This window comes from Hyaena hyaena, unplaced genomic scaffold (genome assembly GCF_003009895.1).
Source record: "Hyaena hyaena isolate Hyena2069 unplaced genomic scaffold, ASM300989v1 scaffold_102, whole genome shotgun sequence".
NCBI lineage: Eukaryota > Metazoa > Chordata > Mammalia > Carnivora > Hyaenidae > Hyaena > Hyaena hyaena.
In genome coordinates, this window is record NW_024080734.1 from 504,558 (window position 1) to 531,464 (window position 26,907).

The 26,907-nt window shown below is 42.6% G+C and overlaps 1 protein-coding gene across 1 annotated transcript in view; it reads left to right on the plus strand.

Moving 5' to 3' along the window:
- DOCK2 (dedicator of cytokinesis 2) overlaps positions 1-26,907 on the plus strand; it is a 415,239-nt gene that overhangs the window by 326,284 nt on the left and 62,048 nt on the right. Inside the window, exons 30-32 of the mRNA XM_039235715.1 lie at positions 10,489-10,567; positions 20,581-20,681; positions 20,772-20,830. Coding sequence (XP_039091646.1) covers positions 10,489-10,567; positions 20,581-20,681; positions 20,772-20,830 — 239 coding nt within the window. The remainder of the gene's footprint in view (positions 1-10,488; positions 10,568-20,580; positions 20,682-20,771; positions 20,831-26,907) is intronic.

A 26,907-nucleotide genomic window follows, 5' to 3' on the forward strand; every position in this document is an offset into this window, starting at 1 on the left:
CGGGCTCTGTGCTGACTGCCAGCTCAGAGCCTGGAGCCTGTTTCAGTCTGTGACTCCCTCTCTCTCTGACCCTCACCTGCTCACACTGTCTCTCTCTCTCTCTCTCTCCTAGAAATAAATAAAAACATTTAAAAAAAAATTAAAACTGGATCTTCTTGGCCCCATCCCCTTTTTTCCCCTCTTATTTCCCTTTGGCTTTGTATATTTATTTTAAATCCTCGTCATGAAAGGCTTTCACTCTACATTGGCAAGAAGTGTTGTCTCTCTACCTGTCACCCTTGTTCCATATCACAAAACCAAGAATTTACTGGCAAATGGAAATATCCCTAGAGAATGGAAGAAAAAGAGAAGCTGAAGAGGCAGACACAGAATTCTCCCTAGTGGGAGGCAAAGAGGGAAGACTCTAAACATTTACTTATTAATAATTTTGTCATTGGATATAGTCTGAGAACTTCTATCTCATGTATGCCTAAGAGCTGACTCCAGTCCCAGACGACCTTCATCCCTTAACTTTCGGTCCTCTGAAAAGTTATTCTTCTACTAATTGGATGCCTAAGTGGCTAGCCATGTGACTTGATAGCCTCCTCACTTACCCACAGTGCTCTTGGGGCCAGCTTTAGGGGGTGGTGAAGGAGATAAGAGGTTTCTCAAGGCAGAAGAAAGTACGTCCATGCGTTGGAGCTTATGTTGGGAGGAGGAAAATCACCCCAGCAGTAAAATGTCAGAATTCTCTTTCTGGGCTAACCTTGCCCTGATTCTCCCTGTTCACATCACCCAGATGGGGGTCTGACTTTTGCAATGATTAAAGTGTTGGTGGGAATTAGGCTCATTCACATCACAGATCAGAGGCGGGCCCGTTTCTACCCCTATGTCAGGGCCAGTTTCCTGAATCTGCAACCTGTACTGTTGCCTACGACCCTGCATTATACAGAGCCCTATGCTTCGTGTAATGTCCTGCCTTTACCATCTTGAAATTCTTAGTAATTTCTGAACAAGAAGATTCACATTTTCATTGTGCACTGAGCTCAACAAGTCATGTAGCTGATAGTACCTTATGTCAATGTTCAGTCATCTCGTATTATGGTAGTAGCCAGCTCCTGAACAGTGTGTGAATCCTCCTCCTGTCTACCAGCTGGTCAATAATGCCTTCAGGTTTTGCCAAAGTACATGAAGCACCCACATGAGTCATCTTCAACTCACCCTTTATTTTAGATACATTCAACTATTCACTGTTCTCTACGGTTTTATTCTTCTATGACTTTTTATTAAAATATTGCTTCCTCCCTTCTAGACCAAACTCAGTATGAAAGCATCCTTCAAATTCTTGACACTATAATGTCTTCTTTGTGGGTGCTTCTAGAACTCTCTCTTGGTAGGAGAATGTGTTCTTTTCTTTGTGTTTCCATACATGCCCACATTATGGCCCTTATTCTACTGTACTACAATTATCTCTTCACATGACTGTTTCTGTCACTAAAGACTGGGCTTCTTGAAGGCAAGCACTATATCTAAGGAGATTCCAGCTCCTACTGTAGAGCCTGACATTCATAAATACATATAATGAACTCTGTATATCCAGTGGGTACTTATTGATTATAATTTTTGAAGAAATCTAGTTTAAATTTGCCTAAGTAAAAAGAGACTCAAGTTTACGAGTTCAGACGACTGAAAAATCTCAGAGCAAAGGCTTCAGGCATGGATGTATCTAGGTGCTCAAGCAGTGTTGTAGGAAATCTGTACCTCTATCTTTGCTCTTTTCTCTGTTGGCTTCATTCTCAAGTAGATACTCTCTTTGTGGTGGGGAAAATGGGCTCTAGAAGTTCCAGATATATATCTTGAATTAGCAACCCCAATAGAAAAAAAAGGCCTCGGGGTGCCTCAGTGGCTCAGTCAGTTAAGCATCCGACTTTGGCTCAGGTTGTGATCTCACAGCTTGTGGGTTAGAGCCCTGCGTCAGGCTCTGTACTGACAGCTAGCTCAGAGCCTGGAGCCTGCTTCAGATTCTGTGTCTCACTCTCTCTCTGACCCTCCCCTGATCACGCTGTCTCTTTCTCTCAGAAATAAATAAAAAATATTGAAAAAAAAAAGGAAAGAAAGAAAATAAAGGCCTCTTCTTCAATAGGTAGAAAAAGAGTCAGTCCCCAGGCTAATCTTCAAAGTTCTGGCTTAGGCTACATGTCCATTAATAAACTTTTATGGACAAGAAAATGAAATTTGCTATTTTGTCAAGCTTGGGTCACATGACTCACCTTGCAACTGGGAGGCTATGGTTAGTTCTACCCAAACCACAAAGCCTAGGACCAAGAGGGGAGATAGGAGGAGTAATTACCCAAAGAAAAAATCTAGGTGTTATTACCAGCAAGAGAAATGGATGATGGATAGGCAAATAAATGCACAGACATCTACTCCTTATACAGGGTCAGGATGATGGAAGCCCAAAGAGGCTGGAGCCCTGACCAGGCCAGCAATTCCTTCTGCATCATCTACAGTCATCTTAGAAGAAGCATATGGAAGAGTCTGGAGGAATGCCCCCTCCTCAAATCCCATCAAGCTTTAGTTTTTTGGGGGGACAGGCCCCCAGAGATGATACCATAATCCTTGGTTTCTTTATACTTAGAAAATTACAATATGATTTTCTAAAGGATCTAAGGAAGTGGAATTGTCTTCTAAGTAGAAATATTAGTATCTCTTAAGGATCAGCTAAGTATTTAAGTCTCTACATTAAAAAAAAAAAAAAAAAAAAAGAGTTAGACTCAGAAATATAGCCGGGTTTCAGACTTCTTAGTTCTGCCACTTCTATTTCTTGACAAGCCATTTAATCTCTTGGACTCTCAATTTCCTGATCTGTAAAATGGGAATTAATTATAATCTCCATTTCATGGTATTTTTTGTGAGGGAAGAATGAATTACTACTTAGCACAATAGTGGTACCTCAGAAAACTCACTGAATAGAAGCATTGCCATCTCCAGATATAGACAACAAACTTAGCCTTGAACTAGAGAAGGATGTGCCTAATGTCAACCAGAAAAATGACTGTTTTTCTCCAGGTCACATCAATGAGTTAGTAGATGTCCTTCATCTTCAGTCCACAATGGACCACTTGAAATATTCTCAACCTTTTTGCATTTGCTGTGATATTACGATAGCTAACGTGTATTGAACACCTACATCCCCCACTGCTGTGAATACTTTAGTTAATCTTATAATCTGTATTACTTTATTTAGTCTTACCAACAAATTTATGATGTAAACTATTACAACCCACATATTGCATATGAGGAAACTGAGACACAGAATAGATGAGTAACTCACACAATGTTGCTCTGCTAATAAGAAGCCATCCAATCAAAGTCCATGTTCTTTTTTTTTTTTAAATGTTTTATTTATTTCTGAGAGAGAGAGAAAGAGACAGCGCGAGCAGGGGAGGGTCAGAGAGAGAGGGAGATACAGAATCTGAAACAGGCTCCAGGCTCTGAGCTAGCTGTCAGCACAGAGCCTAATGCGGGGCTCAAACCCATGAACCATGAGATCATGACCTGAGCCGAAGTTGGATGCTTAACCGACTGAGCCACCCAGGTGCCTCAAAGTCCATGTTCTTTATCTCTACTGCTTCATTCTATAAAATAGTGAGGCTCATTTTATGAAGTGCATTGTATATATGTGCCCACTGCATATTTAGTGTCTCAGATAACTGAAAGATACCCAAAGAGGTAACTTGTCCAAGGTCAGGAAACTAATTAGTGGACTACCTCAATGTAAATTGGACAAGCAGAACATGCAGCATGGCTGAGTCCTGAGCAGGATTTTTCAGAACATCATTTATACTTCCTATGCTGGTTAGTATACTTCCTATACCTTACAATGTCCGTCCTTCCTTCCTTCCTTCCTTCCTTATTTATATATTACCATAACTTACCTGTTTTTATAATTTCTCTATTATCACTTATGATTTATGTGTGTATGTATTAGTCATATGTAATGTATTTATCTGTTTGTTGGAGGAAATTGAGTTTTTCAGAGTTGAATGTCTCCTCAGCTGTGTCCTGTTTGTGTGTGCAGACATAGCAACATGTCTACTGCAAGAAATGCCTTCTGTTAGAACATTTTTTTTTCTGTTTGGTAAGATGCAGCTTTCAGAAAGATCTGATTTACATGATATGGTAAATTTTTAAGTGATGAAGCTCTTCGTAATATTGTAAACTAACAAAATTATACCTAGGAACCTCTTTTCTCCCCTTCTATCTACACCTCAATCTGGAAATCCAACATTTTGAGGAGGCTTGGGGATTTGTACACATCCCCAAAGCATCTCAAGATGAAATCAACCAACACATATTTATTGAGTGTCCTGGTTATGCGGGCTCTAGAGAGCAGGCCTGTGCCATGGTCCCAGAAGGCAAGGGGCTTACGGTCCAATTGGTGAGACGGTAAATGTGCCCATAGAAATATGACCAATTGCTGCAGTCACTGCAGTGAGTTCAGAGCACAAAGAATACCCAGAGAAGTTAGGATTTATGACTGCCAGGGTCCATATCCTGCCTCTACCACTTAATAGTAAGATGGCCTTGGGCAAAGTTATGTAATTACTATGACTCAGTTTTTCTTCCTGTAAAATGGGACTAATAACAGTACCTATCACAATTGGGAGGACCAAAATGAAATTAAATAATATATGCAAAGTAGTTAGAACAGTGTTTGGCACATGACAAACATTTCATAAGTGTTAGCTATTTTTTTTTCCTTGTCACATTCCTATGGTAACACAAAATATTTCATAGAAAAGGCAAATCTGGGCTAGGTCTTATCTACCTTTATCAGTGTCATATTTCAAGGTCTAACATTGTCTAAAGCACGTAAGAGGCACACAGTGGGGTCACAGAAGTCAAGTGTAGGATATTGAGTAGGGCAGTGCCCAGTAGTCGTATGGTGGCTCCATCAGGATGCTGACAAATCACTGACACCCGCTTCCCCTTCCTACTACCTACATTAACTTGTAGTGTCTACTCCTTTTTGTAGACCTCACCTCCTCCAGTGCATATTGCCCAGAAGGAGGCCTCTTTGTGGGTTCTTTAGCCAGCATAGCACAACTAATCCTGATGTTCGCAGGCTGCAGGATTCCTGATTCCAAGAGCCTACTGCATCCCTCACTAGAATCCCAGATTACATGAGCAGTGTCAGGGGCTCTGGGGGTGAGCCGTTCCTTGAAGCTGAGCTGGAAGCTGTCGATTCACTCTAACCTCTTGGGTGCACGGAGCTTTTGTGTGTTGCGAGGGAAGCAGCTTAAAGGCTCTGGGAGAATGGATTTCTCACTGCCTCAAAGGAAGGAGTAAGAGCTCCCTTCTCCAGCTCTTTTATTTCCATTGTCAAGTTTTAACCAGTAGAATCAACTGCATCCTATGGACTGCAGGGGGAAGGGGAAATGGCATTCAGAGAGGCCTGCTCTCTCCCTTGGGTGTTTTCACCGGAAAGGGCATTCGCTGTTATTTCCACAGTACAACCTCTGGGTGTGGGTTGGTTGTCACATCAGAATATTTTCAGCCTTCGATCCTCCTGCCATGGAGCTACCAGGTGGCCAGGCTGTTAACAATAATGACAGCAACAGCGACTGACATTTATTGAGGACTTCTATGTGCTGAGGCATTGGCCACCAGCTTTATACACTACATCTTATCTATTCTTTACGTGGCTCATTTCACACAAGGGGCAGTTGAGATTCCTAGAGGTCAAGCAACTAGCTCCAGGCCACAGCAGCAAAGGGGGGGCAGAGTGGGACTCTTACCCAGGGTCGACTTGCTCCAGCACCTGCAGGAGTCTATGTAATAACAGTAATACCAATAGCACCTGCTTCCTAGTGATATTGTGAAAATTGGTTGAGAAAATACATGTAGAACACTTAGCATAGGACCTGGTACTTAGTAATAACTTGTTAAATTTTTTTAAATGTTTATTAATTTTTGAGACAGAGAGAGACAGAGTGTGAGTGGGGGAGGGGCAGAGAGAGAAGAGACACAGAATCTGAAACAGGCTCCAGGCTCTGAGCTGTCAGCACAGAGCCCCATGTGGGGCTTGAACTCACTAACCGTGAGATCATGATCTGAGACAAAGTTGGACACTTAACCAACTGAGCCACCCAGGTGCCCCTGTCTTGTTAAGTTTTAACTATCATCATTATGACCCTACTGTGCCTTCAAGGATCTTTCTGCCAGTTTCTTCCTACTTACAGCAGCTGACTTCTCTCTCTTGTGGCTTTTGCTTCCTCTCAGAGTCATCTGTTCATGGCTTCTATTCAGGGGGTAGGTCACTGCATTCTCCCTAGTTGTTATGCTATAGGACTGCCTAAAAGCATTTGATTTAACTACATTCCAGGCCTAGGTGCCCCCACAGAGTACCCAGAAGGTCACCCATGGGCTGCTGGCCACCCAGGGAAGGCTATCTGAGTCAAGTGTTGGCTTTGTGCCCAGGAAGCTGTGGGCAGAGCAGCAGGATGATAGGGACAAAGTGTGTGGGAACTTTGGGCAAAATGGTGCACGAGTTGGAGCAGACCCAGCTCCAAAAGACGGTGCAGGCTGGCCTTCAAGGGAGCCAGTATATCCCTCTGGTTAATTGCAAAGTCTTTAGAGAAAGATAACCCTGAGATTGGGTCTGGACTCTGCTGCTTATTTGCTGTACGAATGTAGGGAGATGATCATTTTATTTTTCAAATATTCAGTTTCTTCTTCTGTTAAATGGGTGTAACATTAGCTCCTACCTCAGTTTGTAGAATTGCATGAAACAGTGTCTGTTAGAGTACTTAGCACAGGGTACATGAATAACTATTTCTGTAGTTGCTGTTATTAATATGGTGAGCTCACAGCTCAGGTTGAACAGAATTATGGAGGTTTGCTTATGGACAGAATAGCATAGTGGTTAAATACCTCGGTTGTAAAGGCAGCATACTTTTGTTTAAATCCTGGTTTCACATGTACTGGATGGGTTATTGGGAAAGTTACCTAAACTCATATCTCTAAAATGGAAACAACATCTAACTGAGAGAATTAATGTGAGAATTAAAAAGGAAAATCAGAAAAACAGAAAGAATCCATGCTAAGTACTTAGCAGAGAGCCTTGCCCATCATTGGTAACTGTGGCTTTGGTTATTATTGATTTTATAGATCCTGCTAAGCATCACAAATGAGATGCAGGAAGTGTTAAGTTGAGATTTGATCATGAACTTTGTTTTCAATAATACAAGCTTATTGTTGAGAGTAACAGAGATACTTGAGTATGTTTTCATTCCAATCTGCTTCACCATATTATTGCTTAGGATTTACAGTTATTTTAAAGAGAAACCAAAAGACACAAATTTCCCAAACCCACATATGAGAAACCAAAGAAAGCAGGTGGCTGTGGAAGAATCCAGAGAGAGGGAAGAACCTTGACTTGCTGCCCCCAGGTCCTATCTGCTGTCAGTACCCACCAGTAACACAGAGTATTTACCAACTCCTGGTTATTTGACTGGCCTTTGAGAACCAGAGACAAATTTGGGCTGACAGTCAAAATAATAACTATTACTGACTACAGCTAATAGATTTGTTGCTTCTGAGAATATGTAAAACCCCTCATTTGGGGATCACATTACCAATTCCAAAACGTTTACAATATAATATGACAGCCACTCAATGCATTTCCATCTGGGGAGTCAGATGCTAATCTTTAAGGAGAAAGTATAGATATTTTTCAAAAGCATATTCGCAAATGACAGAAGAGCAAAACCAAAGAAATCTCACTTTTTGCCTTCTTGACGTGGGGAGGATTTTGTGAAACTTTTATTGTTTTGTCTTTACACGGTCCTGCCTACCTCAGAACTGGTTACTGGCTGCAGCTTGTCCTGTCTGCCCATTTTGCTGTCAGTCCCCGACCGCAGAAGATGAATGAAGCCATGTGAAAGGGTCTGAAGCAGCCACAGCTGCTATCTTACTGTCATTACCACAGTGTCAGGCACCATGCTCTGCACTTACCGTGCCATTGAAGGCTGTAGCGACCCCATGAAAGGGATGACATTGTTGATACTTCAGAAGCAAGGAAACCGAGATGTCAACATGATATTAACAGAGGTCCCAAATCCACACAGCTGGCAAGTGGCAAAGCCAGAAACCACATCCAGCTGTGTGTGTTTGTGTGTACATGTGCGTGCACGTGTGTACGTGTGCATGTGTGGGTGTACAAATCTTGGGATCCTGATACTAGGATGCACTGTCTTCTTTGTTCAACAAACCTTTAAGTACTTCATGAATGCCCAGTTGAGGTTCCTTACAAGCAATGCCCAATGTAACACGTGCTCTAGGTGCCCTGCCCACACTCTTGGCCCATCCAGAATATACTTGCAGCTTTGAGGGATATTTACCACAGATCCTGAGAGCTTCCTACTTTCATTCTCTAGACTTTCACTGGCTGAAAGAGAGAGCTCAGTGCACCTGCAAGCCAAGCCAGACATGCTAGGAACTTAATGTCCTCAGGAGTAATTTTCACCTAGTGAAGGGCTAGCATTAGTAAATAAATAGTCCAGTTTCCTCATCCCTGGGAGGGGATACTTCTGATGTGCAGGTATGCTTTATACAGTCTCTCAGAAGTTCCTAAGCAAAACTGGGCCCTAATCATTACCCAAAGCAATAACCTTCTAATTAATGCTTTCTTTACTGGCTTCCTATTGTGCCTCCAATAGGCCAAATAGGCATTTTCCCTGGGCCAGACATTCAATGGACAAGTAGTTGTTGATTATTCACTGTTAATAAAAAATTATAGAGAGCAGTACAGGTAAGATCTGGCCACTCTCCTTGAAGATTTTATAAAGACACACAATGGAAACTAGATCACAGTTGGGCATGTTGCATTTTGGAGGCTACTACAGAAATCTAGGACAGAAATGATCATGGCTTGGTTGAGGTCAATGGCAATGGGGTGACAAAAAGAAGTCAAATGGTGAATGTATTCTGAACGTAATAATGCTAAGGAGGTTTTGCTGACTGGCCAGGTGTAGGATATGAGAGAAAGAGAAAAATCAAAGATGTTTCTTCCCCCTACTGAGCAATTGGAAGAATGGAGTTACTCTTAATTTAGATGGGAAGACTACAGGTAATAAGAGTTGAAATTTTGACATTATGTTTGAGACGCCTATTAGTCATCCATGTGAGGGTGTGGAGTAAGGAACTGGGTTGCAAGCTGGAGCTCAGGGGACAGACCAGGGAGGAAGATGTAAGTTTGGGAGCCGAAGACATGTAGGTTGGAGAATAGATGAGATTATGGAGGGAGTCTCTGAATCCAAGGAACGTACAGTCAAGTGGAGGAGACAGACATTATTGAGTCACACAAATAAGTCATCCTAGACCATGATGAATTCTAAGAAATTGCAATGACTGTCCTTTGAGAGAACAAAGATGCAGCAGACCTTCCCCTAAAGAGATGTAAAAGAAGAGAGGTATTCTATACAAAGGAGGAATACAGCTGTGTATCAGAAAACAAGAAAAAGCACAGAATAGCAGTGAGAAATTAGTCCAGATAAGGTGGGGTCCAACCATGAAGGGCATTGACTGTTAAGAGAAAGAGTTTGAACTTATCCTGGGGTCTAGAACTGTCCATGGGCAAAGGAGTCCTGACATTGAAGAGGCAAGAGATGGGGGGCAGAAAGCCCAGTCAGTGGGACTTGTTAGGAGGAAGGGAAGGAAGAGATGGATGAGAAAACATTTAGGGAGAAACACAATTCAACAACAGGTGCCAAAAATGTTACATGTGCATAGCATTTGCTAAGTATTACCACTTCAAGAAGAAGACAGGAAAAGAGGTGTATATAGAAGATGCAAGGCAAACATAAAAGTGTGATCACCGAAACACTGTCTGTAAGAGCTGAGCATGAAAGATCATCACTAAAAGACTAATTACATAAACCATGATACATCCATACGATGGCATGCTCTTCTGCGATTAAAAGGCATGATATATATCTGCATTCATTGGCACGAAAGGAACACACTATTTATTGCTGAGTAGAAAAGACAGGCTGTGAAACAGCATTTGCCATTTAGCCCTATTTATCAAAATGATATCTTTCAAATACCATTCATGGGTATACATCTAGGGAGACCTTTGAACATAACGTTCATCAGAATACTCAAGGATGGTTTTCTTTAGATGATAAAATTTTGTGGTTTGTTTGTTTGCTTGTTTGTGGTTGGGGGGGCAATTCTGTCTTTCTGGATCACGTAAATTTTATGTCATAAGCTTGTACGAGTTTAAACAAGAGATACTGCACATTTTCTAAGGAAGTCAAATGGTTAGTTCCTAAGTTCTTGCAGAGGGAATGGGGCCCCACATCTAAAGTATGAGCAGGCGGGTCAGCTGACCTCTTCTTGGGTCTTTGAGCCCCTCACTGAGGGAACTTTGGTCTGGAAGGTGGGGAGGGGTGCCTGACCTAGCATGCTGACATGGCCTAGTAAACTTTTCCCCTCTTCCAGGGTCTTACTGAGAGCAATCAACAAGTTTGCAGAAACCATGAATCAGAAGTTCCTGGAACACACGAACTTTGAGTTCCAGGTGAGTGTGAGGCACCCAGGGTGTGCTTGGGGTGCCCGGGCAAGGCGGCTCTAGCATCTTAGGCTGATTGCTACATCAAACACACCTCAAAGCACACGTAAGGTATACCAGTGCTTCCGGCAGTTTCCACAGATGATTGTGGGTAAGGAAGGAACCAGACCCTGGATTGAAGCTCAGGGTTCAGAACCAGGCCCTTGATTTAATAAATAATCATTAACTGAGCAGCATATGCAAATGTGGCTATATAATGTATCTTATGCTAAAGAGATTTGTAGTCATCCATTGTCAGAGTGGGTACCACCTTTTAGAAATGTATCACATCCTTTTCTATTCACTGGAGCCTAGAAAAGCAACCACTCACACTGAAAAATAAAGCTCACCAGTGCATTTCATGATTCTTTCAGAAGTCACTTTTTGGGTTGAGACAATACCTGGGGCCTCTCTGAGATTTGAGAGCCTCAAAACATGTCCCTGGAGCAAGTGGAGTGACACATATGCTCAAGGCGTAGGCAAGAAGAGCCAATTTCTCAAAGCTTTAGGGGAAAGTCCAGATTGCTACCTCTGGCTGGAGATGTGAGAGAGAAGGTCCCTGAAAGGGGATCCCTCCTCTGGGGAAATCCCTGACCCCCAGGATCTTTTGTAGTGCAACCTTCGGAGGTAGCCAGTGAACTGAGGCAATGGTATTTTCTTCCTGCTCATCAGGACTATTCATTTCTTAGCTGGGCTTTGGCCTATGACTAGCTGTGCAACTTTAGACAAGGCCTGGGCTATGTCCATGTGTCAGTTGGCTCATCTGTAAAAAGCTCATAATCCCTACTCTTTCTATTTCATAGAGTTTTTGCAGAACTGGAATGTGTTAAGGGGCTTGCTGGGAGAATTCACTGTAAGGTTTCACCAGTCTCCATTCAAATGCTTTCTCCCCTGACTGAGCCCCTTTGAGTGTTCCCCACTGATCCCATGGTCTTTATGGATTACCACTTAGCCTGTTGTAATCTCTTCATAGCACTAAATGTTATTTGAAATTATGTTTCTTATTTGTCTACGGGCACATTTTTTTCTCTCTTTCCTCCAGTAAAGTGTAAGTTTCATGAGTATAAAGACTTTATCCTCACAGAGACTCTGTGCTCTGTGCCTAATACATAGTAGGTCTCCTTGGGGAGATGATGCCTGGGCTGAGGGCTATGATGTCCATTCTGCTGGAAAGCATCAGCCTGTAAGTATTTAATAAACATTATCTTTGAATAAGATTCTCTCCCACTACCTTGCATTCAAATTAGGCAACTGAGCTGTTATGATAATGATAATAGAAAGATAAGCTGCCATTTTCTGATGGCTTACATGTGCAGATCTCATGAGAAGCACTCTATGGGCATTTTCTTTCTCAGCCCTTACACTACACTACAAGTTAGTTACTACTACTAGTACTTTTTCTGCTGGAAGGATGTGGGAACTGAGACTCGGAGGTGATGAGCAGATAGCCTGAAGTGTCACAGCACATCAGTGCGAAGTCGGGACCAAAGCACAGCAGTGGCTGACATCACAGCTGCAGATCACCACAGCCGCATGCTAGATAGGGAGTCACCCCCGCATCGGGTTCATGGAGAGGTTCTGGCTGAGAGTTATAAATCTCTGACATGGAAACAAAACCTGTCACTTTGGCTGTTTTGAATCAGGAGAAGTGTTTGATTCCCTTCCAAATGTGAACCAGATGCCTGCAGGCTTCAGGTATGAATGTGTTCTGGGAAGCTAATAAGGTCATTGCTTTTTTGGAGGGGCAGCTTGGAGAACACACCTAGAGGCCAGCAGTGAGGCAGTGTTTAGACCATAAAACTGCTGGCTACTCTGTCCAGGATGGTAGCAGTCACAGCTTCAGACCTGATTTTCCTGACTCTGGCTCTCCTCCATGGTCTTAAGGGATACTTTCCAAAGAAGTACAGCTTCAGTCTCTCATGCCATTATTTTAGGATTTATTCTGTTTTCCTGAAAGAGAATCTGCACCTGAGAGATGCCCAGAGAAGTGGGGATTTCATACATAAAAGGTTTGAGCTTATGAGCTGTGTGACTTTAGGCAAATTACCTCACTCCTGTGTGCCTCAGTCTCTTACACATCAAATTAAAATACTAATAATAGCTGCCTCATTGGATTTTTGAGAGGATTAAGTGAACTAATTCATGTAAAGCACTTAGAACAGCACCAGGAACATGGTAGCAATTTAATAAAATGTTAGCTCATTATAATAATTGTCATCATTTTGATGATAATGATGATGTTGGTCCTAAAGTATGTCAAGTCCAACAGCTCAAATGTCAGTCCTCAGTAAACAGGATAGGAGGAAGGCATCTATCCAGTCACCACACATTGCCTGAGGCTGTCATACCCACAGAATTCATAAAACAGAAAAATGGCCAACATTACAAAATGAAATAAGTCTCTTTTCCTAATGAGACTTCCATAGATATTTGTTGAAAAGTATTCAAGAACAGGATCATTTTTCAACCTTATCTTTGTTCTCCTACCTTCTCCTCACCCTGTGCGAGAATGGATTTGTTCTCTGTACCCTGCCTGGAACATGCCTTGTTTCCTTCTCACGGTTTCATTAATTATGCATTTAATATCAGCAGGAACAGCATCCATCACTAAGCGCTGCTGGCCTTGGCAGCCACTGTCCAGAGGAGGGGCAGGTGCAATGAGATTATCTCTAATATCTTTTCTGGGATTGTGGTTTTATGATACAAAGGGCAAAAAGCAAGAAGCTCTGTTGGTGCCACTCTGTAGGTGACAAGACCTGGGAATTATAGAAATTATGTTTTCTGCCTGAGGCCAAAATAATTTGCATTCCCAAGCCCTATTCAGGAGGCTGGGGCTTGGCTTTCACATGCATTTGAATGGTCAGGGAAGACCATGGGAGGATTTCAAATTCACCTCAGCAAGGGTTTCTGTTTAAAAGCAATTCTTATGGGTCCAGGACTACTGCAACACATTATCAGAAGGATCTTAAGAGTCATGATAGGAGGCTGTAAACCCATCTTCTAGCATCCAAGCTTTTGAAGATGGCTAATTTTTTTTAAGTTTATTTATTTATTTTTGAGAGAGAGAGAGAGAATGTGCAAGTAGGTCAGAGAGAGGGGCAGAGAAAGAATCCCAAGCATGCTTCACGCCACCAACACAGAGCCCAATGTGGAGCTCAATCCCTCAAGTCGTGAGACCATGACCTGAGCTGAAGTCAAGAGTTGGATGCTTAACTCGCTGAGTCACCCAGGTGTCCCAAAGATGACTAACTTTTATTAGGCATCTACTTAGGGCATTTTGATCCTCCTCATAACCCTGTTAGGTTGGGATATACCAACTTTACCAGTGAATAAACTGAGTTTCAAAAAAGTGGTTGACTTTTTTGTTAAAGGTCACCTAGCTGCCAAGCAAGACCTGCTGGAATTCAGTTCCAGTCCTGTGTGCAAATCCCAGGCCCTTTCCGCTCTTTTGCACTGTCTCTTAAAAAGAGTGCCTTTCAAATCTAGGAAACAACTCTATTTAGCTTCAGCAACACTGTCTGCCCTAGTTAGCTCTTGCTGAAGTCTGAGATAGAGAGCTCTGCAATGATTGGCTGTGGGATTAGGTTCTCCATATTGGCTACTCTGATTGGCCAGGAATCTGTGGTTACTCGTCAGATGTGCTCCTTGGCTCTAGGAAGTTTGTTTCTGTCTTAGGCAGTTGTCTGATTACTACTAAGAACATTCTCTCTAGTTGGGAAGCTGTAATTGGCTCTGCATTTGGCAATTCCAGCCCTGGCCTTGAGGCATTTCTGGATCAGCTTCTGGGCATAAGACCACCTAAGGATCATTTCTGAACATGTACTGTAGACCCTGTGAAATGAAAAGGATATTCCCAGTCATTAGTGAAGGACTGAAAGCAGGCTTGGTCTTTATAAAGGCAATGTAACTGGTAATGGCAAAAAAAAGTGTGAGAGAGTACACACACACATGGAGAGCACCAATCAGAGCCTTGAAGAGGCTGACAGCACCCCCCCCTACACCCAGGGAAGATCATGGTGGGACAACTTCCCCACACCAAAAGATGGCCACATGCTTGGGGACAGCTTCTTTGGCCATACCTGCTTCAGCTTGAGGACTCTAGACCACTTCTGACATGCTGTTCCTAACCTGAATCCATGATTGGAATCTTTCACTCCCAAAATCACTCCCAAATTCCCAAATTAACAAGAATGCATGGGGAGTACTGGGCTCATTAATGAATTCATTCAACAAATATTTCCTGAGCACATGCTTGCTCAGACACAACATTGGATGCTGGATATTGAACAGTGAATAAAAAGAGGGGGATCTTGCTTGAAGGTTGCCTACATCCATTAAAGGAGACAGGAACTAAATTAGTTCAGCTTAAAACATGTCAAAATTCCTGTAAACAGGGTGTAGATCTGCTTTAGTCAGGGCACATTGGGAGGACTTCCCTAGGAAGTAATTTTCGAACTTGGACTGCAAGATGAAGTAGAAGTTTTCTAGGCAGTGATTTCCTCATTTGGTCCTTTTAACTACCCCCCTTTACATCCTATTAGCTCCACCTTTCCAGATGAGGAAACTGAGACTTAGAGAAGTAGGACAACTTGCCCATGAAAATGGAGCTGACAACTGGAGTGGAACCCTAGAAAGCAGCCTTACAGTGTCTATTGAAACAAACAACAAAGACAACAAACAGCATAATCTGTGCAGACCCTATGTCTTAACAATTCCAGATCTTGGAATATATACTACATTATAGTTTCTCATGCATAAAGATGTATAAACAAACATGTTGATTACTGCACCAATGCTGGAGAAAAAAAAGTTGGAGTCAATGTAAATGCTTCTAAACAGGTAATTGGTTAAAATTAAAGTATAACCTTATAGAAGAATACCACGCAGCAATAAAAGAGAGGGAAGTAAATCTGTACAGGCTAATATGGAAACATACGCAAGGTATATTGGTGAGAGAAAAAAGCAAAGTACAGGAGACTATTTTTTTTAAATGTCTATACATGTTTGTTTATATATGAAAAAAATTTAGAAGGATATCCAGGAAACTGTTAAAAAATTTTTCTTCCAGGGGCGCCTGGGTGGCTTAGTCAGTTAAGCGTCTGACTTTCGCTTAGGTCATGATCTCACGGTTCGTGGGTTCGAGCCCCGCGTCGGGCTCTGTGCTGACTGCCAGCTCAGAGCCTGGAGCCTGTTTCAGAGTCTGTCACTCCCTCTCTCTCTCTGACCCTCCCCTGCTCATGCTGTCTCTCTCTCCTAGAAATAAATAAAACATTAAAAAAAAAATTTCTTCCAGGGAATTAGACAAGGGTCCAAGTTAGTATGGAAAAGAACTTTTTTTATCATTTAATCTTTTCTACCATTTATTATTTTTACCATATGTATATTACACTTATAATTTTTTGAGAGTTAATTGAAAGTAACTGAATTCTAGTTATATCCACTAGCAGTATGACTTTGGATGGTCATTTATGTGGATCTCACTGTTTACTTACATCTGTGAAATAAGGGAGTTGGACCAGATGGCCCTTAAATTTATTCTAGTTCTAACTCTATTGTCCCATTATTTCAAAATATTAAATTCCCAGTCAGAAGCCACCTCACCTCTTCCCCCAGGAAAAAAAGATCCATATGTTTGACTAAAGCTTCTGTGGCTTGCCTGAGCCAGATGAGCTGAGCACTTAATAGAAATGCCATAAGGCAGCTTAGAGCAGGGAGGAAAGAAAAATCTAGAACTTTTGAAACAATGGGAGAATTTTCTCTAACAATATGGTAATCAATAAATAAATATTTTTTCTGGAGCCCAGCTACATTCAAGCCATTGTGCCGAATATGGCATTAGGGATGCACAGAAGTAGCAGAGGAGACCTTTGGTGCTTGTGGAGCTTACATTTGGAAAGACAGGGCATACAAATAATCTACGACCAGCACCATGGACAGTGCCACCACTCCATTTACTGAGCAACTGGCATGTGCCGAGAGCTTGTGGTGGATGACTTCATGCACATATTATTTTACCTAGCACTTAGCAACAATCCATTCTGGTAGTGGCCATTATTTTCTCCATCAGTGTCTGTGAGACACTGATGCTTGTATTTTCTTCACCACTGAATGATGTTGTCATGGAATGTGAGTGGAGCACAGGGTAGGTGTAGAACAGTGGACCCAAATCTGTGGTTACACGTACTAAGAGCTACTTAAATTTATTTATTTTTTTTAATATTTTTATTTATTTCTAGGAGAGAGAGAGAGAGAGAGACAGCGTGAGCAGGGGAGGGTCAGAGAGAGAGGGAGATACAGACTGAAATAGGCTCCAGGCTCTGAGCTGGCAGTCAGCACAGAGCCCGACGCGGGGCTCAAACCCACGAACCGCGAGATCATGACCTAAGTGAAAGTCGGACGCTTAACCGACTAAGCCACCCAGGTGCCCCAAGAGCTACTTAAATTTAGAAGGGTTGAGCAGACCTGATGTGCCATCTGGAAGTCTTCACGAAAGAAGTGGGTCTTGAACTGGGATTCAAGGAAAGAATAGAACTTAGGCACTATAGGTAAGCCAAGGAGGCCAAGATGCTCATGTTGTAACTGTGGATTCTGAATAGACCAGCCCCCTTGGAATAGGCAGTTTGTTGAGGGAGAAAGCACTGGAATTTGAATTAGGCCTGAAAAGACACATTATTGCCTTTTGACCTGGGTCTTTAGAAGCAAAAACAAGGAAGGTTTAGAGCAGAGGTATTATGAGTACTCAGAAGTGTCTGATTTTGGACTGCTCACCTCTCAGATCATTGCTTCCCTCAGTTCCAGAATTGGTTCCACATAGCTCTATGGGCAAAACTGGAGACAGGCTGTGGGTGAGATACTTAGGGACACCATTTCTGATCTACTATGAAAAAAGAGGCATAGGACCTATGATCTCATGGCCCACAAAGATCTTCAAGGAGGAAAGACAAAGGAAATCAGGTCCACTCCTAAGTATGTACCCCCAGAGAATTGAAAACATACATCCACGCAAACACTCGTATGTAGAAATTCATAGATGCATTATTCATAATAGCCAAAATGTGGAAACAACACAAATGTCAGTCAGTGGATGAATAGGTAAGTAAAATGTAGTATATCCATACAATAAATTAGTATTCAGCAATAAAAATAAATGAAGTACTGATACATGTGACAACACAGATGAACCTTGAAAAACATTATGCTTAGTGAAAGAAGTCAGACATGAAAGGTTACATATTTTATTATTCCGTTTCTTTGAAATGTCAGATTGAGCAAATCCACAGGGACAGAAAGTAGATTAGTGATTGCCAGGGGCTAAGAGGGAGAGAAGAATGGGGAATGACTGCTAATTCTGGGGATAGTTATATTACCTTTTGTGACTATACTAAAAACTTAAATTCTATACTCTAAAAAGGAAATGTTATGATATATGGAGTATATCTAAATTTTAAAAATCAAGAATGAAGTGACAGAGAAAACATTTTTGAAGAACTAAGTCAGAACAGAGGCTAGCAAGAGGCTCTAAATTTGACATGTCTGTGTATCCTCAGATGTATTAGGGGAACACTTCTGGAATTATTTTTGAAAGGAACAGCAATTCAACTTACTTTGTCCTATATCTACTACTTGTTGTATCCCCCCAATTACTCTTAAAGAAATTTCTTAAAAATCAGGAATTTCTCACCTTCAAAATAACACTTTCCTTGTCCTTTGACCAGGTTTCTATTGCCCTGGCTTGTTGTTCCGTATGGTCCTAAATTGGGGGAGTTATTAGCTCTGCTTAGGCAGACCAAAGCAACACATTTTCAGTACCTGCAGGTCATGGGGGCACCAGGAGGAAGGACAGCCAGAGTGGCTGGGAGATCTGACCTGTACAGTGTGTTTGGATAAGCTGAGTTACTACGGAAACAAAAGGGCTTGAGATGTGATTCTAATGGTTATGTGAAGCCTTTGAAGGATGTTGAGGAAGGGAGTGATAAAACCCACCTTGTTTTAAAAAGATCCTCTAGTCTCTGGGTAGAGAGTTGACTCGATGGACTCCATAGGCCAGGCAGTTGCTTCATTGTACTCTGGGAGCGGCTTGGTCTTCTGGACCCTGGGAGATAAATTTCAAAAAGAAAAACTCATTCTGCCAACAGAATGTGAGCTCTATGGGGGTAGGGACTGCTGTTTGTGTATGCACACTCTCTATGCCTACATGATGACAATGCCTGGCATGTAGAAGGTGTTCAATAAAAAATGTATGAATGCATCCTCGGGCAAAGACTGACCATATGTGTAAAAAGAGTCCTGAACCTTTATCAGAGGGCCCGAGTTCAAATCCCAGATCTACTGTATATATAACAAACTGAATGATCTTTGGAAAAATACCTACCCCCTCCAAGCCTCATTCTCTTCATCTGTAAAATGGGACTAATGATAGCTACCAAGTTTTAAGAAATTAAAAGAGGGATGTATGGGAAAGTACCTGGCCCATGGTAAAAATGAAATACTTGTTTTCTTCTTTCTGAAACTAGAAACATAACGCCCATTTGAAAGAAACACTCTGGGCAGCAGTATCGATGTTATCAAGGGTAAAGCTGCCTTTTACTTAGTCCTGGCCATCTGAAGCCTCCAATGAACATCTTTGAATTAAAGATGAAGGTCTCAGTGGTGGGTGATTTCTCTAGCTAGTGTAACCCTTCCTTTTGCTAGTCAGTGTTGAGAGGGGGCTGAAAGTGAATGAGCTTTGTCCAGCAAAGCTCCCCTACATCTTCTCCTTGTAGGGGCTTGGCATCTTGTAATAATAGCCCTGAGCACTCATGGAGCCAGGCTGTACTATTTACTTTCATACCAAAAGAAGAAATATGTTTAACCAGTGCTTTTGAGGCTTTATAGAGATCCACGCCCTTTAAACACATCATCTCATGTCATCTTTACTACAGACTCTACAGTGAGTACAGGGGGTCCCCCTTTTGAAGATGGGTTCACTAAGGCTTCATTCCCCAGGTTCTGTAGATTGTATCAATATTATTATCACTGCAGCTAATATTTTGGAACACTTTCCATGTGCAGAATCCTTTGCTGGCTCTATTTTACCACAAGCCAGTGGGGTGGTGTCTGGTATTAGCCATTGCATTTAGTACTGACTGATCATGTAAGAATGAAACTTACAACAAACCTACCTATAAACCAGGACCTCAGAGGATCTTGAACTCAAATGAGCATCAGAATTACCCAGGGTGTTTGTGAACACACAAACTTCTGGGGTCTGATTCAGTAGGTCTAGGGTAGGGACACAATTTGCATTTTTTTAAATGTTTATTTATTTATATTTGATAGAGATTGAGAGAGAGAGGGAGAGCATGCACATGGAGGGGTAGAGAGAGAAGGAGACAGAGAATCCCAAGCAGGCCCTTCACTGTCAATGCAGAGTCCAATATGGGGCTTAAACACATGAACTTTGAGATCATGTCCTGAGCTGAAATCAAGACCCTGACGTTTAACTGAGTCGAGCCATCCTGGTGCCCCAGATAATTTGCATTTCTAGCAAGTTCCCAGGTGATGCTGCTGTTAGTGGTTTATGGCGATTAAACTAAGGGGAAGGAGGAAGAAAAATATTCTAAGACAGAATGGGATTCAGGCTGGTCCTCTGAGCTATCAGGTAGATTAGGGCAAGTTCTACTAGGACATTCAGCTGGGGCAAGTTGTTTGTCTTTCAAAACACAAAATGAAGCAATGTTTCAAAAGCAGCCCTAAAACCCTCCTCGCCCTGTCGCCAGACTGGGAGCATGGTCAGTGCCTAGAGAAATCCATCCGTTGTCCTTGCTTTGGCCAGGATGTTAATTTCAGAGTCAGTGCCAGTTAGACAATTGCAGTGCACAGAATTAAACTGGTTCTGCCACTATCTTCTGCCATCTTCATAAATTATTCACATTACCCAGCATTTAATATGCTTTCCCACTTCAGACCCTCTCCATGACTGTTCTTTACTCCTTCATTTACAGCTGTGGAACAACTATTTTCATCTGGCGGTGGCTTTTATCACTCAGGATTCTCTGCAGCTGGAGCAGTTCTCGCATGCCAAATACAACAAAATCCTGAATAAGTAGGTTGAATGTTTGGATCTCCTTGAAGTGGGGGTTTCATGAGAATCTCTGCGATGGAGGCTGAAGCAGACATTTGTTGTTTCTCCTAGGTATGGGGACATGAGACGGCTAATTGGCTTCTCCATCCGTGATATGTGGTACAAGCTTGGTGAGTAGGCACATGCATCCAGACAGACACATCTGCACATGCCAAGCTCCTTCTAGAAGACCATCTGTTACAGGGCCACAGGGGTTTCAGCGGTGGGAGCTTGAAATAACAGTTTATTACTGTGTGTGTCCCGGGTCCTTAATAAGTGCCTGATAAGAGAGAGTGCCCATCCCCGTGTCCCGCCCCCAAACAGCTGTGGATCTTGCTGATGCCCCTGAGAGCTTAAGAAGTCAAACTGGAATTTACAAAAAGGAGGAAGGGCAGGACTGCTGTAGGAACTTATGTCCTCACACATCACACGCATGCTTCCTGATGACTGGTGTGCCATTCTGCCTCCAGTTTCTTAAGTGATGTTGTGATCTACAAAAAACCCTCTAACCCCGCGGAGTAGAATTGGTTCTGTGGAAGATGAGGGTCTTTTGTGACATGTCTTGTGCTTGAAGGCGACCCTAGAAGCCATCCCTGTTCCAGTGAGCTACAGGAATCATGTGTGAACTGTTTGGTACCCATGGGAGGGAGGAAGTGGAGATGGAATCAGGGAGACATTTTTTTGAGAGTCTGAGTCAGCCCTGCACTAAGAAGATCTTATTTAATCTTCAATCACTTCCTGCAAGATGGAAAAATTCCCCCTCCTTTTATTGATCAGGAAACTCAGAGAGGGAAGTAACTTGCTTGAGATCAAACAGCTGCAAGGCCCAGAGCTTGGTTTTGATCCCACGAGCATAGGGACCACACACCTTGCCTCAGGCCTGAATCCTTCTCCATAAATAAGTGCTGAAAGGATGAATGGATAGATGGGTAGATTAGTGAGTAGTTAAAAGTAATGAAGTATTTTCATTTCCAATTTTCATGTGCCCTTCTTGAGTCTTTGCTGCTAAACTACTCTGCCCTGGGCTTGGATGTCACCCCTGTTCAGAGAAGGCACTTATAGGGACTGTACCTAGTTTTTGGATTCAACCTAAATTACCTCTTCTGATGTTGTTCTTGCTTCGCCAGATTTCTTAGTGTCTTTCAGTTTCCTTTGGGTTTCCTGGACAGCACTTTCTTGCCCTTTCCAGCAAGGTCTGTTCACTGCAAGGGAAGCACAGTGGACAGACCATCAGTCTGGGGTCTGTGCTCGCTGCCAGCATCAGACTTGGGTTAAGAGCACACACTGGTACCAGGAAGGCCATGGATTGCTTTACACAATCAAAGGGTGGGCTGGACAACCAGGCCCAGAATAGACTGCCACATACCTGCCTTGGGCCTTGCCCTGTCATTTACAAGCTGTGAGGTCCAAAGCAAGGGGACTGAGTGACGCTGGGTAGAATCTGGGGAAATAGCACCTTGTCCCAGGGTACTTAAAAGTTTCATAAGAGTAAAAACTGGGAGAGTAAAGCCATGGAGACCACACCCATGGTCAGAATTTTTATCATCATTTTCATGCTTGCCCCATCAGGACAGAACCTAATTTTCCTGCTATGGCTCTTTAATCAAGCACCAGGCATGCAGGGCAGGGCCCAGGAGGTAATGTAAAAGAGTGAAGGGGTTGGGGTATGTTACACCTACAGACACCCATAACGCAGGGTCCTGTCAACGTTTGGAGTTGGATAATTCTTTGTTGTAGGGATGCCTTGTGCACTGCAGGATATTTAATATCTCTGACCTCTACCCACTAGATTCCAACAGCATCCATCCTAGTTGTGACAACCAAAAAATTCTCTAGACATCTCCAAATGTCCCTGGGAAGGGGGAAAGGGATGAGCAAAACCACCCCTATTTGAAAACCACTACTGTAAAGAAATACTATATCTGCTCTGCTTTCCTAGAAAAGCATGCCTTTCTCAGTCTATCTTATTTTTCCACTTTGGATAAGGACAGGGATATAAGAAATATTTTACGTGTCACTGCCTATTACTCTTCAATAGGAAAACAAAAAACAAAAAAAGCATAGTGCAAGTACAGGGCTACCTGGTGGTCAGGACATGGCCTCAGGGTCAGGAATATAGGAGGAAGTAGCCAGACCTGGAAGGAAGTGAAGCAAACATACCCCCATCTGAAGGGGGCAGCCACCATCCTGACCTGGTTGATTGCCATCCTGTTAGAATGCAAAGCCAACGATGTCCCAACTTCTCATTTTTCAAAAGAAGCCAGAAAACAAATTTTTAAAGGCATTTTCCAATTTCTAAATATTGATGATAACTAATTGGAAATTTTTAAAACATTGCATATGCCCAGTGAAACATGATGGCCCAGGTTTGGTTTGTGTATAACCTTGCACTCTACTTCACGAGATAAAGCCAAGGTGGGCTTCCTCTCCCACACCTACACCCCAGGCATTGCCAGAATTGCAAAACCAGGATCTGCGCTTTGTTGGTCTCCAGCTCTTCCACACAGCCTGCTCTTTCCTGAACGTCCTTCATTGCCATTGTTTTGCACACAGAAGATTTTATTTAGATATAGATTCTGTTTTGGCAGACGTTCCTACACTCCCAATTATGCTGATGAATGGAAAGATGTTACCAAATATTCCACCTGCTTAGAATCACAGAACATCAGAGCTGGAAGGGCCCTTTAGAGATCATATTGTCCAGAATTTTTCTAATGTTTATTTTTAGCTAAGGGCCAATTAAAGAAAAAAAAAAAAAAAGAATCTCCTGCTCAATACATAAGTTGGTGGAAAGCCAAGCTATTCTAATTAAGTGGGTGGGGGGCTCAGTTCCCATTATAATGGGCCAGAACTGAGCTCCCCATGAAGACCCCTGAGGATTTTCTGGGGAGAAATCCTGAAGCACTTCAGAAAAGGGTGTGAAGTTACAGGTCTAGTCCAACCCACCATTTTACCAGTGAGGAAACTGAGGCACAGAGAGGTAAAAAGGTAGGTACAAAGTCAGATAGTGGGTTAAGAAGCAGATTCAGGACAAGGACCCTGGCCAGAGTGTCTGTCCTGAAGCATCGCAGACTCCTTGCTGTTTGCAAATCACAAATGATGAATTACTGCAATTAGAAGATATACTTTGGGGCGCCGGGGTGGCTCAGACAGTTAAGCACCCAACTTCAGCTCAGGTCATGATCTTGCAGTTCATGAGTTCAAGCCCCATGCTGGGCTCTGTGCTGACAGGTCAGCACCTGGAGCCTGCTTCATATTCTCCGTCTTCTTCTCTCTCTGCCCCTCCCCCACTACTCATTCTCTCTCTCTCTCAAAAAGAAATAAACATTAAAAAAAGATATACTTGTTCAGATTTGGGGTTGCTAGAAAGAGAAACTGACTGTGCCTGCCTTAATCAGAGAAGGTACTTATCAGAAGGGCAAGGAGAACCAGAATATGAAAGACAGGGCCACAACCACTCTAGGATCCAGGGCAGGTGGCACAGTGTTGCCTTTAGCATGTTGCATTCAGGCATCACCCTGTTTAAAGATCCAGTCTCCAGAGGACATCACTTCATTGGCCTTTCTTGGATGGCCTCTCCATTGATTGGTCTCACCAAGCCTATGTCTATTGAAGGGGGTAGATTTTCCCAAATTAAGATGTTTATGGAGTTACGGAGGGAGAGTGTCAAAGTGACAGATGTCTACCGAATAAGATAAGAAGTGAAGGATGCTTTTGCAAAGATGGCCACCCTCCTCACCTCTTGGCCTGGACTTCCAGAAAGAGGAAAGTTCATCAGCCTGAAGGGATTTTCCTGTTATTAGTCACATATCTGCCTTCCTCCTTGGCTGTCTTCCTTCAAGCATAAGAGAACAGAAAGAGGAGACGGAGTGAACCATGCTTCCCCATCCTCACCCCACCTTGGGTTCTACTAGATGCTGGCGTTAGCCTGCCTTCTCCTAGTGTGCTAATGGGGTTAACCTGCTAATCCAAACCGGGATGAAGCACTGTATACACTAGGGACCAATGCAGTAGATAATGATAGGTTTTAAAGTACAGTTCATGGAATATCCAAGACCAAGTGAAACTTAGAAGCTGTCTGTGGCAGACCCAGATGAGAGCCCACACAATGCCATTCTTCCCTTCTTCCTGGTTAACTGAACCCTGGTTTGTTACTTTTTTTCATGATCACAATTTGCTCAGTTAACAATATCCTACAGCAAGTGATGGCCATATGACCCATCCCTGTCCAAAGAGAATCAGCCGAAACAAACTTGTTGGGGCTTTAGGAAATCCTTTTTGTCCAATTTAAAACAAAAAAGGGAAGGGGAAAATTCATGAACACAACACATTTTTTGCCCATAGTCCTTCCCCCTCTTCCTTTCTGGAAAACAACAAGATGCTTGGACTTGCAGTAGCTAGTTTGAAGCTCTGAAGACAAAAGCTGTATGCTAAGGGTGGAGGAGCAGCTCCAGACTGACCATCTTTTGACTTCTTGTTAAGGAAGAAAACTAATGCAGAACTCACTCAGTTTAGCCATGGTAATCAGATTTCTGTTACATCCCTAACTGATCTAATTCAACCTCCCACCCCATTTTATAAAAGGGGAGCTCACTGAGGCCCAGAGAGGCACAAGGACACTCCCAAGGTCAACAAATCAGTGATTCAGCTGAATTGAAAGAACCCATCTCTTGATCTCAAGTCCAATATTCAGACTAGTATTTTTTCAGAATATGCAGATTATTTTCAAAGACGATGAAATAGCGAACTCTTTTTCAAAGACTACTGATAATGAGTAAATCATAATGCATGCTAACCTTTTAAATTGTGTTTTAATGCCCAAAGCAATCAGAGCATCATCACCATGATCATCAGTATCATCTTCATCATCATCTTCTTCTTCTTCTCATCAGGAAAGATGTGAGCAATCCTGTGATTATAAGATAGCTAATTGCAAAGATAATCTTAGGCTTGAAGATTATTTAACATTCTTCAGAGAAAAGCCTAGACAAATGTGTGTGTGTGTGTGTGTGTGTGCATGTCTGTGTGTGTGTGCTTTTGTGAGAGAGGGTACTTGTGGAGAGGTTTTGATAGAGAGAAAGACCACATCTTGTTACCAGGGCCAGGCCACTAAGGGGTTAATGCCATTTGTGTTTTTGGAATAGGACTATGCCAAATGTAATATACTTTTCCTGATAGTATAACATCATAACATTCGATTTCTGCTTGAAGTGAAGCAATGCATAATATGCCAAAATGACTTTGCACTTAGCCATCCCACATTCACTTGGGTTAACATCAGGCTGCTGTGTTAACAGTCTTCATGGGAAAGAAAGACAAATTCCCACAACTGGCATCATAGCCTCGTCTGTGGGGAGGTCGCTTCTGACAGAGCTATGAGAGCAACTGAGCCTTTACCTTTTAAGCATGTACAGAGTGCCCAGGCCAGCACTAAGCTCCAGGGAAGGGTGGGAGAGGTAGGGAAGCATAAGTCACTGTCCCTGCCTTGCCAAGAAGAGGCACCGTTTAGTCCTAAGAGTAGACACACACTAAGAATTTAAAGAACAAATTCAGATGTGTTCTTTAACGTGAGCTGTGTGGTGGAGACTCGAGTCCTGGCAAATGGGAGGAAGGTGAGGACAGTAAAGATGGATTCACTCAGGTAAATGGCTCTTGGATGAGACCCCAGTTGGATCCATGTCCATCCTGAAAAAAAGAGCAGAAAGGACAGATATTCCAGGAGAGCCACCAGCCTACACAAGCATGGTTTCTTAAGGTTGGGGGGAAGCTACTGGCAGGAAAAAGAAAATGGGAGTAGAGAGGCATCCATCCATCCATCCATCTATCCATTTGAATATTGATTCACTCATTTAATAGCAAATATTGAGCGCCATGGTAGGCTGAATAACATTTCCCCAAAGATGCCCATGCCCTAAACCCTAGAACCTGTGTATATATTACCTTACAAAGTGGACTTTTCAGACATGATTAAGAATTTTGAAGATGGTGAGAATATACTGGACTGTCCAGGTAGACTCACTGCAACTACAGAGTCCTTAGAAGTGAGTAAAAGGAGTCAGGGGAGTCAGAGAGGCATATTTAAAAAAATGCACTGCTGGTTTTGAAGATGGAGGAAGAGACCAGGAGCCAAGGTATGTAGGTGGCTTCTTGAAGCTGCAAAAGAAAGTACATAGTTTCTTCCTAAGACCCTCCAGAAGGGACTCGGCCC